At 47.2% G+C, this 16,131-nt stretch overlaps 1 gene segment (V, D, J or C); it reads right to left on the minus strand.

The window, feature by feature from the left end:
• Window positions 1–13,055: 13,055 nt before the first annotated feature.
• LOC130023223 (immunoglobulin heavy variable 1-3-like) lies at window positions 13,056–13,496 on the minus strand. The segment is given in 2 exon segments: window positions 13,056–13,372; window positions 13,451–13,496. Coding segments are annotated over 2 exon segments (363 nt in total).
• Between the last annotated feature and the right edge of the window lie 2,635 nt (window positions 13,497–16,131).

Raw genomic sequence — 16,131 nt, forward strand, 5'->3', positions numbered from 1 at the left:
CATTGATTCATTCGAATGCCTAACAACCCGAATCGGACGTTTACATTTGAATAGATGTGGCTCACTGCCTGCAGTTTCTATCTTCGTTGTCTACGCACCAACATCTCATTATGATGAAAGAGAAATCGAGAAGTTCTACATGGAGCTAGAGAAGTTCTATAAAGAAGACCACACCTTCTACAAGATCATTGTGGGTGATTTTAATGCCAAGATAGGACCGAGAAGATCAGCTGAAGAACTTCACATCGGAACCCATGGCCTAGAATGGAACGAACAGGGTGAGAGACTGTCTGAGTTCATCATGTCGACCAAGACCATTCATGGTAACTCACAGTTCCAGAAGGCAGAATCTAAACGATGGACATGGGAGTCTCCCGGTGGACGATTCCACAACGAAATAGACCACATCATATTCAATCGACGGTTTTGCCTGACTGATGTCGCTGTTGTCCCAAAATTTCGAACGGGATCGGACCACCGTCTCCTTCGTGCAAAATTCTACTTCACAGAGCGGGGAGAAAGGGCTGCAAAGTTCAAAAAGAGAACTCCCAGAACGACCACCAACTGGGAACTCTTTGGTACTATTGCGGCAACATGGGAAGATGCCATTGTTGACAACATTGACGAGGAATACGATCGACTGGTTCAGCACCTCCATGAATGTGAGAGGAACGCCAAGAGAGAGATAGCCACAAAAAGTCGCCTATCTTCGAAAACTCTTGAGCTAATTCGCCAGCGTGGTTTGGCGCATGCCTCAGGCAACCGCAAGCTAACGTCCGAGCTCGCAAAGCAGTGCAGAGATGCGATCAAGGAAGACCTCAAAGAGAGAAGAGCAGAAGTACTGGTAGATGCGGCAGAAGCCGGGAAAAGTATTCGTAACGCCCGCCTGTCCTTCGCCAACTATAAGACCAAGATGACTGCCCCCCGACGTCCTGATGGATCCATCACATCCTCCAGAACGGCAATGGAGAAGATTATCCATGACTTCTACTCAAATCTCTTCGATAGCCATGTCCACTTGCCGACATACCAAATTCCACAGGATGGGTATGTCGTTCCCAACGTTCTCCCTTCCGAAATCCGACACGCCATTTCGTCAGTAAAGAAGCAAACAGCACCCGGCCCAGACAAGGTCAGACCTGAACACCTGAAGAACCTGCCGTCAGTACTCATCAATACACTGGCTCGGCTCTTCACTCGCTACCTGTCTGAATGCAAGGTTCCATCTCAATGGAAAACCAGCAGGACCGTACTACTGTTCAAGAAGGGAGACATCCATGACATTGGCAACTATCGCCCGATCTGCCTATTGTCTATCATCTACAAGTTGTTCACTCGAGTCATTCTGAATAGGATTGGCAGAACACTAGATGAAGGACAACCATGTGAGCAAGCAGGGTTCCGCAAAGGATTCAGCACCATCGACCATATCCACACGATAACCAAGCTCATTGAGGTTTCTCGGGAGTTCAAGATGCCGCTCTGCTTAACGTTCATTGATTTAAAGAAGGCCTTTGATTCTGTTGAGACGGAAGCAGTCATTGAAGCCCTAGCCAATCAGGGCATTCAAGCCCAATACATCAGGATCCTCCGTGAGCTGTATTGCGGATTCACTACCAGGATCTCACCATTCTACAAAGAAGTGATCGTTGATGTCAAGAGAGGGGTGCGGCAGGGTGATACCATTTCACCAAAACTCTTCAGTGCCACCCTCGAGAACATCATGCGACGACTGGAATGGGAAGGATTGGGAGTGAAGATAGATGGTCGGCAACTACACCACCTCCGCTTTGCTGATGACATTGTTTTAATAACACCAAACATCAGCCAAGCGGCACAAATGCTGGCCGACTTTGACCGTGAGTGTGGAAAGGTAGGACTACAGCTGAATCTTACGAAGACAATGTTTATGAGAAACAGCCTTGTTCCTGACGCCCCATTCGCTCTCAATGGAACGACCATCTCCGAATGCAACAGCTATGTGTACCTAGGTCGAGAGGTCAACATGACAAATGACCTGGCACCCGAGCTGCGCAGGAGGAAGAGAGCGGCTTGGAACGCCTTCAAGAACGTCGAAGAAATAGCTAAGAGGACGAAGAACCTCCGGCTCCGGGCACATCTCTTTGATTCCACTGTTCTTCCTGCATTAACATATGCCTCAGAGACCTGGGCCCTACGCAAACAAGATGAGAACGCCATTCAGGTCTCCCAAAGAAGAATAGAAAGAGCTATGCTTGGAATATCACGTTTCACTCAAATGAGAGAACGAATCCGGAGTTCTGACATCCGTCGACGATCAAGGATCAGGGACGCTGTCTCATTTGCCAAGGTGTCGAAAATCAGATGGGCTGGTCACGTAATGAGATTTAAAGACGACCGTTGGACTAGAGCTGTTACTGATTGGATTCCACGGGATGTCAAGAGACCGCGTGGCCGCCCACCTACCAGATGGTCAGACTTCTTTGTCAAGATCATGAACGATCGGTTTGAGGCCCTCCATGTTCCCGGAGCGAAGAGATGCCATTGGGCTACACTAGCACGCGACAGGGACAAATGGAGACGTTACTGGCGCCCGCTCGAGCAAATCGACGACTAACGGGAAGTTAAGTGATAAGTTAAGTGATTTGTTTCCAGGAATCTTTAGACTTGCACTTTGATTTCCTCTCTATTCCACTGATTGTTTAGTAGTGAGCTGTTACGTTTGCAGGTGGTTGACTTGATTCTCCATTTCTCTTGGTGATTTACTTTTATTTTCATCATGGCCTGGAGCGATAGCACAGCGGTAGGGCATTTGCCTTGCAAGCGGCCAACATGGCCGACCCGAGTTTGATTCCTCCGCCCCTCTCGGAGAGCCCGGCAAGCTACCAAGACTATCTCGCCCACACGGCAAAGCCTGGCAAGCTCCCCGTGACATATTCTATATGCCAAACACAGTAACAACAATTCTCATGATGGAGACGTTACTGGGCCTGCTCGAGCAAATTGATGAACAACGGGAGGACCGTGATCTCTGATGGTCTAAAAAAGATTGTTGATGCAATTTCTATCCTCTTAATTTTGTGGAGATATGTTGTGTGTCCCAGCATGTGATTTACCTGAAACATGTCCCATGCGCACTGGAAAAGAAATGTATATTTGCCTTTGGGGGATGAAAAGGCCTATGTATATATACTAGCCCCTTCTCTTCCATTTGTTCCTTTAAAGCCAATGTTTCCTTGCTAGTTTAGTCTTGTTGATCTATCAAGGAGTGACAAAGTATGAATGAAGCCTCCAACTACTATTGTGTGGCTACCAATCTCCTGCTTTAAGGGCATCAGCAGTTGTCTTTTATATTTTGCTAGTCGCCATTGGGTGCATATTTGCTTAGGAGTGTAATTTCTTCTTGATGTACATATCACTTGATTATTAAGAAATGACCTTCACTGTCTCATAACTTTTCTAAGCCTGAAATCTATGCCGACAGAAATATGGCCACCCCAGCCTTTTTAGATATGTTCTTTGCTTAAAGAATTATTTTCCAGCCTTTGACTCTGAGTCTGTTTTCTGCTCTGACTATTTAAATGTATTTCGTTCAGGCAGTTGAATGTTAGATTCAATTATTCAATCTATGTTGCCACACTGTGTCTCTTAATAGGTGCATTTAGACCATTGATATTGAGAAAGACTACAGTCTTGAGGTTTTGCCCTATCTTTCTTTAGAGGATTATTGAGTTTGCCTCATCTTACAGTAGCTTCTTCAGTTTTTCTTTCAATATTGATTTTTATATGCAATATTGTTTTTTAACCCATGCTTAAGACCATTCTCCACAAGTTTGGACGAATCTCACAAATGAAGGAACTGGCAGAGGAACCCAGGCATGCGGGACCAGGGGCTGAGATCTCAAAGCCTGCTCGGATCGGGACTGGGCCTTTTCCACCCAGATCCCCCATGTTCCAGTAGGTAGGTGTTAACACTCACCAACTGTCCCAGTGCCATGTTATCCCATAAGAGGCCAAGACCCAGAGACTATGAAACCCAGCTCCCGGAAGCATGCGGCTGCATTCTAGGCCACACGACCTCTTCTATATTATCTAGTTCCTACTCTTGGAGAACCTGGCAGGCTATGTTACTGGTGCCTGCTTGAGGAAATGTTACTGGTGAAGGAGATGTTACAGGTACCTGCTTGAAGAAATCGATGAACAACAGGATAACAGTGAAACAGTGATACAGGGATTGTTTTTTAATGAAAATCTTAAATATTAATGATATCCAGTTTGAAGAGAAAGGTGTTTTTATATATAATATTTGCTTGGGGTGACCCAAGAAATTCAAGCATTATCATTGAGTTAAATTTCATAAACATTTATGAAATGCTAAAACAAAGATACCTACTCTGGATACAGAGATGAAATGTTAATAAGATATAGTTCCTGTTTTTAAGTGTTGTGTAGACTAACTGGGATGTCTGAGACAGTGCTTTGAACAAGAAATACAGGGAAATTAAATATTTACCTGAGTCAATGTTTTTTTTATCTAATTTTAGTCATAGTTCTCTCTGGAGCCACTTAGGTGTCTCTCCAGGCTAAATTTAAGTAGGTCATGGGGCTTCTATGTGACTAATCATCCTTATTTTATGCATACAAAAAAGAAAGCACTAGTCTATTGAGATCTTATGGCCCTCGTGGGAGAGACAGGATAAGTTAAATTGGCCTAGAATTTTCAGAGTTGAGAAATAAAGCATTTGATATCCAGGTAGGTTAAATATTTTGTTTATTTTTGGAGCACACCTAGCTATGCTCAGGCCTTCCTCCCGATGGTACTCATGTTCAATCTTGGCAGCGCTCCGGGGACCATATGGTGTGCTCAGGATTGAACCTGGTAAGGTGTGTTCCAAGCAAGTGCCTTACCTGCTGTCCTGTCTCTCTGGCCCTAGGCAGATATGTTTGCCAAATGCTTTGTATGTTGGAAGAAAGGGCAGTGCTAACTCCACAGTGGAGAGTTTAGAATAGGGGTAGATGCAAAATGTGAGCTCTGATAACAGATTTTTATAAGGTTTGAAGTAAATCTTTAGATCCTTAACATCTTTGTGCTTAAGTTTCATCATGTATGAAACAATAATAGTTCCACCAGCTGTGCCTTTCTAGCTCACACTGAAATGAAGTATGTCAGGATACTTATGTTTGGGACAGTGCATGGCATTCACTCATAGTGTGTGGCTTATTATCAGATGTTGCTATGATTAATGATGGCACCACGAGGAACTGCTTTTGTCTCTGTTTGCTTTATCCCTAAAATTCTCTTTCATTTTCCCTATTTAGCTACCCTTTTGGTACTCTCTATTCTGTTAAATTAAGTTTTATTTTGAAATACGTTAAAACATTAAGTAAAATAAAATAACTCTTCATAAAAAAAAATTAAATTTTCAAAGGTGCTGCCATTTATTTGTTCCTTATAAGGCAGGAACTAATCAATTCCGTTTTATTGGTTTTCATCAAATTATGCATACATATATGTAAAATTAAAGAATATTTTTGAGATACAGTGATAGCACAGCTGGTAGGACGTTTGCCTTGCATGCAGCTGACCCGGGTTCGAGTCCTCCGTCCCTCTCGGAGAGCCCAGTCAGATGCTGAGAGTATCCCGCCCACACAGCAGAGCCTGGCAAGCGCCCCGTGGTGTATTCAATATGCCAAACACAGTAACAAGTTTCACAATGGAGACATAACTGGTGCCTGCTCTAGCAAATCGATGAACAATGGGAGGACAGTGTTACAGTGCTACAGTGCTACTGTTTTTGCATCTATGAAGTTTCGAGCTGTATGCATGAATTCATGTATTTTTTTTAATGTGAATGAGAGTCTACTGGGTAAAGTATTCTTGGTGTTTGATTATTTATTTAACTGTATCCTACCATAGTCCTAGAACCCAGAGGATTCAGTTGGTAGGTCTGCTGCAAATTGCAGGACCCTGGGTTTATACCCACACTCAGCTGTTATCCCTCAGAACAGGGAACCGGATGGGGTTCAGCGGGATGAGTCTCCACACAATGCCCAGGACACGCTGTGGCCGCACAGCAATCAAGAGGCTTCAGTACTCCGCCACTGTTCACTGCACACCACACCCCTCTTTTTGTCTGAAGTGTGAATGCATGTTCTGCTCGGCCCATACATCTGGGAGAGGCCAGTAGTCTGAGGATGATAGAAAGCAGGGCAGGGATACATTTGCAGAGACCCACAGACACTTTATCCTTCTTTTGCAAACAAGGGGCCTGGCACAGGAGGGTGGTCAGTAGCAGGAGATACTGGTCAAGGCACTGCTGTGGTGCTTCCGGGAAGCCACATCAAAGCAGAACTCCCTGTGCAGGCAGAGGGGCTCCAAGAGAACATAGGGCGGCCGGGGTCTCCCAGGGAAAGGAGGAAAGCACAGCGTGAGATGGTGCTGCAGCTGAGCCCCAGTGCTGGGCACCCACACCTCGGTCCCTCAGAGAAGCTCCGGGGCCAGGGGAGAGGAGGGAGGGAAGGACACAAGGACAAGGGGGGGGAGAGAAGAGAGAGAGGAAAGGAGAGGGAGAGAGGGAGAGCGAGAGATAGAGAAAGGGAGATAGAGGGAGAGAGAGGGAGGGAGAGAGAGAGGGAAGGAGAGGGAGGGAGAGAGTGAGATAGAGGCAGAGAGAGAGAGATGAAGAGAGGGAGGAAGAGAGGGGGAGAGAGAGAGGGAAAGAGAGGGGGAAGGAGAGAGAGAGGGAAGGAGAGAGAGGGAGAGAGGGGAGAGGAGAGAGGGAGAGAGGCAGAGAGAGGCAGAGAGAGGAAAAGAGAGGGAGGGAAAGAGAGGGAGAGAGAGGAAGGGAGAGGGAGAGAGAAGGAGAGAGAGGGATAGAGAGACAGAGAGAGGCAGAGAAAGATGGAGAGAGGGAGAGAAAGGGAGAAAGAGAGGGAGAGAGAGAGGGAGGGAGAATGAGAGAGGGAGAGGAAGGGAAAGAGGGAGAGAGGGAGAGGGAGAGCGAGAGGTGAGGAGAGAGAGATGTAGGGGGAGAGAGTAGAAGGGGAGAGCAGCTGGTACCTGGTGCAGGAGCCCTGGAAGGTTCTGGAACCACCACTCCCCGCTACTGGACCTGTGGAGCTGTTTCTGGTTCAGGGGGCAAAGGTCGCACAGCCCCACCCTGCCCCTCTGGCCCCTTCTGACCTACCCTCTCTGGTCACAGTGCCCCCAGACAGTCTGAGTCGGGTGCAGCTGCTGGATGGGTCAGCGGGAGCCGGTGTCTGTCTGGTCCTGTCCTGGGGCTCCCTGTGTCCATGCAGGGCCGCGGGGCCGCGAGGGCAGCGCTGCCTATGGCCTCTCCCCGGCCGGTCAAACCGGACCCGGACCGGTGTCTGGATAAGGCTGAGATGTATCCAGTCAGGGGGATGCTGACTGGCCACTGCTGTCCTGACCGGGTCCCCGTCATCAGGGGGGTCTGTCCCGCCCCCAAACCGGGTCTGGGCTGAGTCCACATGCGCATAGACAGGCCAGCAGAGGGACCAGAATGCCTCAGAGACCCTCTCAGAATCCCAGAGTCCCCTTAGCCCACTGGGCACCTGCTGCACCTGGGTGTGCTCCCATGTGAGGGGACACGGGGCATAGGCATCCCCTGAGTGCCCTGGTCCTCTCAGCCAGGACAGGAGACCTTCACTGAGGGCCATTCTCATGGGAGACATTCATATAGGCCCATCCCAGGTGCAGGTTCGTATAGGAGGTTTGTGGGGAGGGTCTCTGGGGTAGGTAGGAGGGTCATACTGTTGTAACCTGTTCTTCAGGAAACACATTTGTCTGTACTAACTCAGTGTACCTTGGTTGATGCTGATATTCATGAGGAGGAATCAGAGCTGAAGACCTGTCCCAATCTGAGGGAGATCAGGTGGGTGATGCAGGGTCCAGTACTCACCGAATGAGGAGTGTCCAAGTTCATGATGGTGCTTATTTGTGAGCCTGACCCCTGCCCTGTCCCTGAACTCTAGACAGACAGAGCTCCTCCCCTGAGGGACAGTCCCGCCAGGCCACTCCCCTCAGCTGACCCACCTCTGAGGAGCACAGAAACCATGAGTCCTGACCTAGGGTTTATATCAGATTTTGAATACCTCCGTGCCCCGGGTTTGAGAGTTAGACTTCCTCGCATGAGTAATCATTCCTATTAATAAGTTAATCACATCACAAAGCTCTGTACGCGTGTAGAACCCCAAGCAGTACTTGAAATTGTCTTTGAATTATTGTCATTATCTTGTTTGTAGTTCTTAATTCTCTCAGTAATATCAGGTATTTATGAACAGTTCCTCCTGCCATGCGCAAAGTCCTTCCCTGGGATAATTTCATTTGTTTTAATTAAAGGTAAAGGTAAAGGCCCTCCCGTTGATCATCGATTTGCTCGAGCGGGCCCAGTAACGTCTCCCTTGGAGACTTTGTTGTTACTGTGTTTGGCATATCGAATACTCTCGGGCTCTCCGAGAGGGGTGGAGGAATCGAACTCGGGTCGGCCATGTTGGCCGCTTGTAAGGCGAACGCCCTACCCCTGTGCTATCGCTCCAGCCCTTGTTGAATCAGGGAATACCAGGACCTGAGGTAACGCCCACTCAATCAGCTGTGCCTGCTCCTGGGCTGCAGCCTTTGTGGGGACCTGAGCGCCACCTGCTGCTCAGTCTCCTTCCGCTATTTAAGTGACCAATTGCCTTGGAGTATCTGAATTTATGGTGGCTCCTGAAGGGTTGCCACCAGGTCACTGTCTCCACGTCATTCCTCTGTGGGCCCCGCAGCAGACCTCTGCTCTGAACACCTGGAAATCATCTCTCTCGCTGCTCCTGGGGCTGAACCTGTGTGTAGTTCTGAGTTGGGGCGACCCATCCTGGGGACTCTCTGGGACCTATAGGGCTGCACGCTCTCCCCACACAGTCTCCATCTGCCTCCAATGCGCCCTATCAGGGGAACAGGGTCCCACTGTCCACCAACCGTCCATCAGAGAGCCTAGCTCGTCCAAGCCCTGAAACACACTCACCATGACCAGGGAGAATAATCCTAATGCGAATATGATGCACTGCCAGGACCCCAGGCAGGTCAGGCCCGGGTACAGTTTGTCTAAGGCTTGTGCAAGTCAGGCTCCGCTGGAAATCGTTTCTGCCCAGTCCTCACTCACGGTCCAGATAAGGGCTGTCCCGGAGGAAACTGTGCATCTAACACAGAATTTGCATATCCACAAGAAGGACATCAGAAATCCATGAATAGTGGGTAAAAACCAAATAATTGATCTATGAAAGAATTTCATGTGTTTTTTGATGTTTCTACCAGAACGATACAATTTTCTCAGTCATCTCCCATATGATTTTGAACCTGTAAAAATCCTGAATGTAGGTATCAAGCAGATACATTAGCTGATTACACACAAGTAAGTTTATTTGATAGATTTTGCAGAGGAGAATTTAACTTTGATCCATGAATTTGCTTACCATTATCAATATTGTCATTTGAGTAATTAAGGTGGGATAGTCTGTTGTTAGCAACATGAAACCAATATACCAGGACAATAATAATTCTGAGATCTTTTCCCAACTTTGCAAAGACCTCTCTTAGCTGATGCCATCAGTATGAGAGAGATTCCCTTCATGGTAGTCAGCCCTCGGCATTCCTCTCTGCCAGCGGCTGGGGGTCTTTTCTCTCTCCTGCCCTTACTGAGGTGGGTTTCCACTATGTCATTATGGAAATTTCCACCCCTTCATCTAGTTGCTCCAGTCCAGCACTGTGTTATTGACATAGAGTCTCCCAGGGAAATGTATTCCATGATTAGAAATAAGTAAGAACTTTAAGATGATGAGGACAGTGGTTGTTGCCTTGAGAACTTGGGAAATTCCGGGTGACATCTGAGATTGGCTCCATGTACAGAGAAAGAAATGAGGGTAGACTGAGATACAGCACCATAGTAACCAGCAGCTTAATATCCAATGACCCACAGAGGTGTCTGTTTGGGGGCACAGACAGGAAAAGTGCATCAGGAACCGTCACAGAACCTTCATTTCTGGACTTGACCCCCTGTGAAAGTTCCTCTGCTGTCATAGACTTGTGTTGGCAAATATGTTCTCGAAGTTGGCCCCTCATTTAGGTCCTTTTTTTTTTATCTTCCTTGTCCTCTGTTGGAGCAGATTTGTGCCCATATTTGGAACAAAATTCTAACAGGGTTGTCTAAGAATCAGTAGGGCTGTGGGTGGGCAGTGTTCCCCTTGGGGAGGGAACAAAGGGTGTCATTGTGGGGGCTTTGAGCTCAGTTCCCTGATTCATAAATTGTTAATTCACCACTACTAATGTAATTTGGGGATATTTCAAAGGGATATATTGAGATGCTGAGACAGCATAATAAGTAAAACTAATACTACATCTTCTGCTTCCCCCAGATGTCCAGAAAGACTGTGGGCAAACACACATGTGGTAGCCCATCCCATAACCTCTACCATATCTGCATGGAGTTTCCATGGGCTAATGTAAGATGTGCTTATTTCTCCAAGTACCAATTCTCTAGGGTTTTGTTTGTTTGTTTGTTTTTGCTTTTTGTGTCAAACCCGGCTATACAAAGGGGTTACTCCTGGCTCATACATTCAAGAATTACTCCTGGTGGTGTTTGGGGGACCATATGGGATGCTGGGAATCAAACCTCGGTCAGCCGCGTGCAAGGCAAATGCTCTACCCTCTGTGCTATCACTTAGCCCCCCGATTCTCTAGTTTTTATTTCTGAGTTTTGTCACTTTTCTCTAGGTTCTTAAAACCAGGCTCATTTTTAATGTTAAATGTCCAGGCATTTCTCCCTCAGTATTTGTCCTCTCTGCCAACATATACCAACTGGAATTATTTGGTTATTCATTTTGCATCTCAACATACTTCCAAATCTGGCTCAATAAATGGCATTTATTTCCTAGGAATTTTACGGCAGGTGAATTAAGGTACCGCCTCCCCTTATATGGAAGCGTTGAGTTATGGCATTGCCAACAGGGTCCCCTTAACCTTGCTCAGGAACCGCTGCTGCTGTCCCTTGGGGATCAGTCCCTCTGCACACATCCCCCTGGTGTCTCTGCACTCTCCAAGCGAAGCTTCTCCTCAGCACAGACATGACGCTTCCAAGGTCAGAGGTCACAAGGACAGATGGAGAGGCACGCAAGTTTCACACTTCTGCATCATGGTCATAGAGGAAAGTCACAGCAAGGTTGGGAAAGGACATGGACAAGCTCTCATTATACAAAACCATGTGGCCCTCGACTTCTGATCGTGGCCACTATCCTAATATCACCTTCTCCACTCCCAGTGTCCAGTGGCGAGATTCCAGCTCAGGGACACAGAGATGCAAATACGCACACAGGGCCTCACCCACAGCTTCTCAGAAAGGATCTCCCAATACCTGGATTCCATCTTAGAGAAAAGGATTTTCTGCTGGCCTATAGCAGGTGAATATGTGCATATTTAGATGCTCAGATATTTCTATTTTACACATTAGTCCCAGGAATGTCCCCGTCTTTTCAGGCACAAACCACAGAACGAAGGTCAGGAAATGAGGGGTAGACAGGCACAGACGCTGATGCACCTGGGTAACTCCTCCCAACAGCTGGAGTCCTGTGTCCCATATCCTGCCATGTGCCACCTGTGTGATTCTGAGAAGAGGAAATGAAGTTCATCACCGAATTCTGTCTACTTAAATTTTCCAAAGAACAACTTTCTTTTGCCCTAAAATGTAGAATAATCAAAGATTTTCCTGTAGCTGGAGATATGGTCCCAAATCTACAATGGTCCCAGAACACACTGACATGTGTTAGCTCCTGTGACAAGTGTGAAACACAAGAAACAGGAATGAAGGTCTGTTCTTGAGGAAACAATCCAAGAACCTGCTAAGCCCCCAGCACATCCTTAAAAGTGATACTTCCACTAGCATCTGGGAAGCACAAGTGTACAATCCAACAAGAATATAGGAGTAACTGAAGGTTCATTCATTTCATTTCATTTCATCATCCTGTTAATCGTCGATTGCCTCGAGCAGGCCCCAGTAACGTCTCTTTCATCCTAGCCCTGAGATTATATTCACGGCTCTTTAGGAGAATGAGACCCATCATTGTTACTGGTATTTGGCATATTTGGTACGCCACGGGGAGTTTGCCAGACTCTGCCCTGTGGGCAGGCTACATTCGATAGCCTGCAAGTTTGTCCAAAGTAGGAATGAGATAATAAGATGTCATAAAAAAAGTTCTGATAAGATGTCGGCGGCCACGAATGCGGCCGCGCGGTTCCGGGATCTGGATTTTATAGTCTCTGAGTCTTGGCCGCTGATGGGATTACACGGCGCCAGGGGGCCAGGTGGTGGGTGTGACCCTCACCTGTTGGAATTTGGAGGATCTGGATGGAAGATGCTCGACTCCAATCTGAGTAGGCTTGGAGGTCTCGGCCCCGGAACCCGCGTGGCTTTGTCCCTCTGCCAGTACCTTCATGTGTATGGAGAGTGGTCTCAGCATGGTGGTGGCTGGTCCTGGAGGTCTTCGGCTGCCGGAGCCCCGGTCGGGGCGGGGAGGAAAGCTCAACCCGCTCCCCTCCAAGGGGTCCCAGCGAGGGACACCCAGGCGCGGGGGCAAAAGACTGCACTGTTCTCGTCCAGGATCTGGATTTTATAGTACTGGCAGAGGGACAAAGCCACGCAGGTTCTAGGGCCGAGACCTCCAAGCCTACTCAGATTGGAGTTGAACATCTTCCATCCAGATCCTCCAAATTCCAGCAGGCGGGGGTCACACCCACCACCTGGCCCCCTGGCGCCGTGTAATCCCATCAGCGGCCAAGACTCAGAGACTATAAAATCCAGACTATAAACTGAAGGTATTCTAGAGAAAAGCCATCTTCCTTTTTACGGTTGCTGAAGGACAGAGAGAGATCCTGAGCATTTCCCTGTGAGCCTGGCCCTGTGAGCCCCATTCTGTGTCTCAGACCGTGAGTCTCTGAGGAGGAAGTCAGGAGGATCAGCATCCCTGTCATCTCCTCACCCGCACAGCTGCCTCCCCCTCAGTTTTCTGACACGATCAGGATGTGGTTGTCACACTGTGAGTCTCACACAGTAATACATGGCCGTATCCTCAGTGTTCAGCCTGCTCAGTTCCATGTAGGCTGTGTCCTTGGACGCGTCTATAGTGAGTGTGAGTCTGCCCTGGAACTTCGGTGCATATCTTGTTTCACCATTGTTAGTGAATATCCTTCCGGTCCACTCAAGACCTTGTTCTGGGACCTGCCGCACCCAGTGCATCATGTAGCTGGTGAAGGTGTATCCGGACGCCTTGCAGGAGATCTTCACCGATGTTCCAGGTTTTCCAACCTCAGACCCTGACTGCACCAGCTGTACCTGGGAGTTCACACCTGTGGACAGTAGACAGAAGTGGGTGGACTCCACTTGACTGGCCCCATTCCCTCAGCCCAAGGCATGGAAACGCTTACCTGCAGCCACTGCCACCAGAAAGAGAATTCTCCAGGTCCAGTCCATGGTGAGGACTGTGCACTCAGGGGCTTCTGAAGGTGTGGCTGTGTCTGCTGTGTGAAGTGGTCAGGACACAGACACATATTTATTTAACTCAGTGTCCCTTGTGTAATTTGCATATTCATGAGGATGGAGAATTAATAGATGAAGACCTGGTCCAACCTTAAAAGAAGCTGTTGGAAGCCACCGGGTCCATTCTCAAGGGGAGTGAAGAGGTTCACGTTCTGATCCTTGTTTGAGGATATGAGACTCTGCCCTGTCCCTGGACTCTGTTCACACAGAGCTCCCCCTACGGAGGGCCAAGCCATTTCAGGACCTTCCCCTCAGGACCCCCACATCTGTATGGCCTGGACACATCTGGGCACATCGGGGCTTTGAAGTTATTTCTGCGATCCTGTTACTCCCCAAGGGATGCCACCATGAGACTACAAAATCATCCTAATGCCCCAGTGGTTTCCATTGGAGATATTAAGAAGTCCAGAAACACCCCCTGCATACAGGTTTTACTGCCTTGTCAATATGATAATTGTTCTTCCAAAATGATACGTGGGCATAATTTAATCTTCTCTGTAGCACATGTATTTTAATTTTCGTTTTCTTGAGAAAAAAATTTAGTTTTAGTGGAGAAGGAAATCCTTACTGAGGAGATTTCTGCCTCTCTGCACCTATTTCCCCCATTTCTGCACCCTTTTTAGACTGCAACTCTGTGCTCTTGGGACTTGGCGCCCCCTGCAGCCCGGTCCCCACCCTGTAGGGAGAGCCTCTGGGCTCTCAGGGGCTTCAACCTCTTGACATCTCTAACATAGGGTTGAATCCTGGGACTTCACGTCAGAAGCCTGTTCACGAGTCATATTATTTTATGGGCTTTTTGATTTGGTTCTGAGCCACACCAAGCAATTCTGAGGTCTTATTCCTGGCTCTGTGTTCAAGAATTGCTCAGGTAGATGCATCCCAGGAAAATATTGACAAATCCAGTAGTTGTATATATAAAATTAAAGGGTGACGCTGAGTATTCTTTGCTGAGATTATGTAGAAGTAATACAATCAATAATTAATTCACTGAAATAAAAATAGTAAAAAACGTCAAACTAAAAAAGGATTTAACTCTTTAAGTAAAGACTTTAATAGCACTGTCCTCCCCTTGTTCATAGATTTTCTCAAGGGGGCCCAGTAACGTCTACATTGTAAGACTTGTTGTTACTGTGTTTGGCATATCAAATTTGTCACTGGGAGTTTTACAGGCTTTTCTGTGTGGGCAGAATACTCTCGGTAGCTTGCCGGGCCCTCCAAGTGGGTCGGAGGAATTGAGCCCAGGTCGGCCGCGTGCCAGATCAACACTCTACCCGCTCTGCTATCACTCTGGCCCAAAGAATTTAATAGAAACAAAAATATATTAAATTTGTTAAATTAATAAAGGGTTTTTCAAAAACCAGACGTGAGTATAACACAGCTGCTAACAAGTTTATTCTGTAACTGTATTAGTAGGGCAAGTATAAGTAAATAAGTAATGAATATGATCAAATCGGGCTGGAGCGATAGCACAGCGGGTAGGGCGTTCACATTACAAGCGGCCAACATGGCCGACCCGAGTTCGATTCCTCCACCCCTCTCAGAGAGCCTGGCAAGCTACCGAGAGTATTCGATATGCCAGACACAGTAACAACAAAGTCTCCAATGGAGACGTTACTGGGCCCGCTCGAGCAAATCGACGATCAACGGGAGGGCCTTTACCTTTATGATCAAATTAATGAAGTTTTATGGAACATATGGCTTGAACTCTAACTTTTTCAGTGATGCAGAATAGCATTATTTAAAGAAATTTTCTTAGAGAAATGCAAGTGGAGATAAAGAGAGATCCATGTTCAAGAGAGCACATGGGCTTCTCCAAATGGGAAAAATCCTTGAATTCTGATTTCTGGTCATACATGTTAGAAGTCTGGAAAACATCTTTCCACCCAGCAGGAGGGAAATCCTGACCAAGTGTAACACAGAGACTCACTTTGAGTTTCTCTGTGTATAGTAAGAAAAGGGAGATGGACGGAAAAGTAAATTAGGATTATTTAAAGAAATTTACTTAGAGAAATGCAAGGAGAGAGGGGGGGAGGGGAGGCACAGGATTATGACAGGAAGGACAAAGACAGTCCAACTACGGAATCTGGTCATCATCACGTGAGCCATCGTTCTCCTTTATTGATCCCTAGGAGCCTGTATGGGTCTGTGTCTCTCTCTGTCTCTCTGTCTGTCTCCCTCTCAGGTGTATTGATTTCAATACAGACACTGAAATGTTATTGTGTACATCCCTTTTCCAACTGTCTACATTTAGTTCTTATCCAGTGATCATATCTAACTATTTCTGTCATATTGATCCTTCTCTGTCCTTCACAAACGACACACATGTAGCAAGCTTTCAACCATTGATCTGTCCCACTGTCCCCTGTTACCTGACACTGAATATCAATCTCATACCAAAGTTTATATCCCACAGAAGAGTGCATTTATTCTATATCTGTCCCTTTCCTTCTGACTCATTTCACTCAGCCTGATACTCTCCATTTCCCTCCTTTTTTGGGGTCAAACCCGGAAATGCACAGGGGTTACCCCTGGTTCATGCACTCAGGAATTAAACCTGGTGGTGTTTGGG

Source organism: Sorex fumeus, unplaced genomic scaffold (assembly GCF_029834395.1).
Source record: "Sorex fumeus unplaced genomic scaffold, SorFum_2.1 ptg000022l, whole genome shotgun sequence".
Taxonomy (NCBI): domain Eukaryota; kingdom Metazoa; phylum Chordata; class Mammalia; order Eulipotyphla; family Soricidae; genus Sorex; species Sorex fumeus.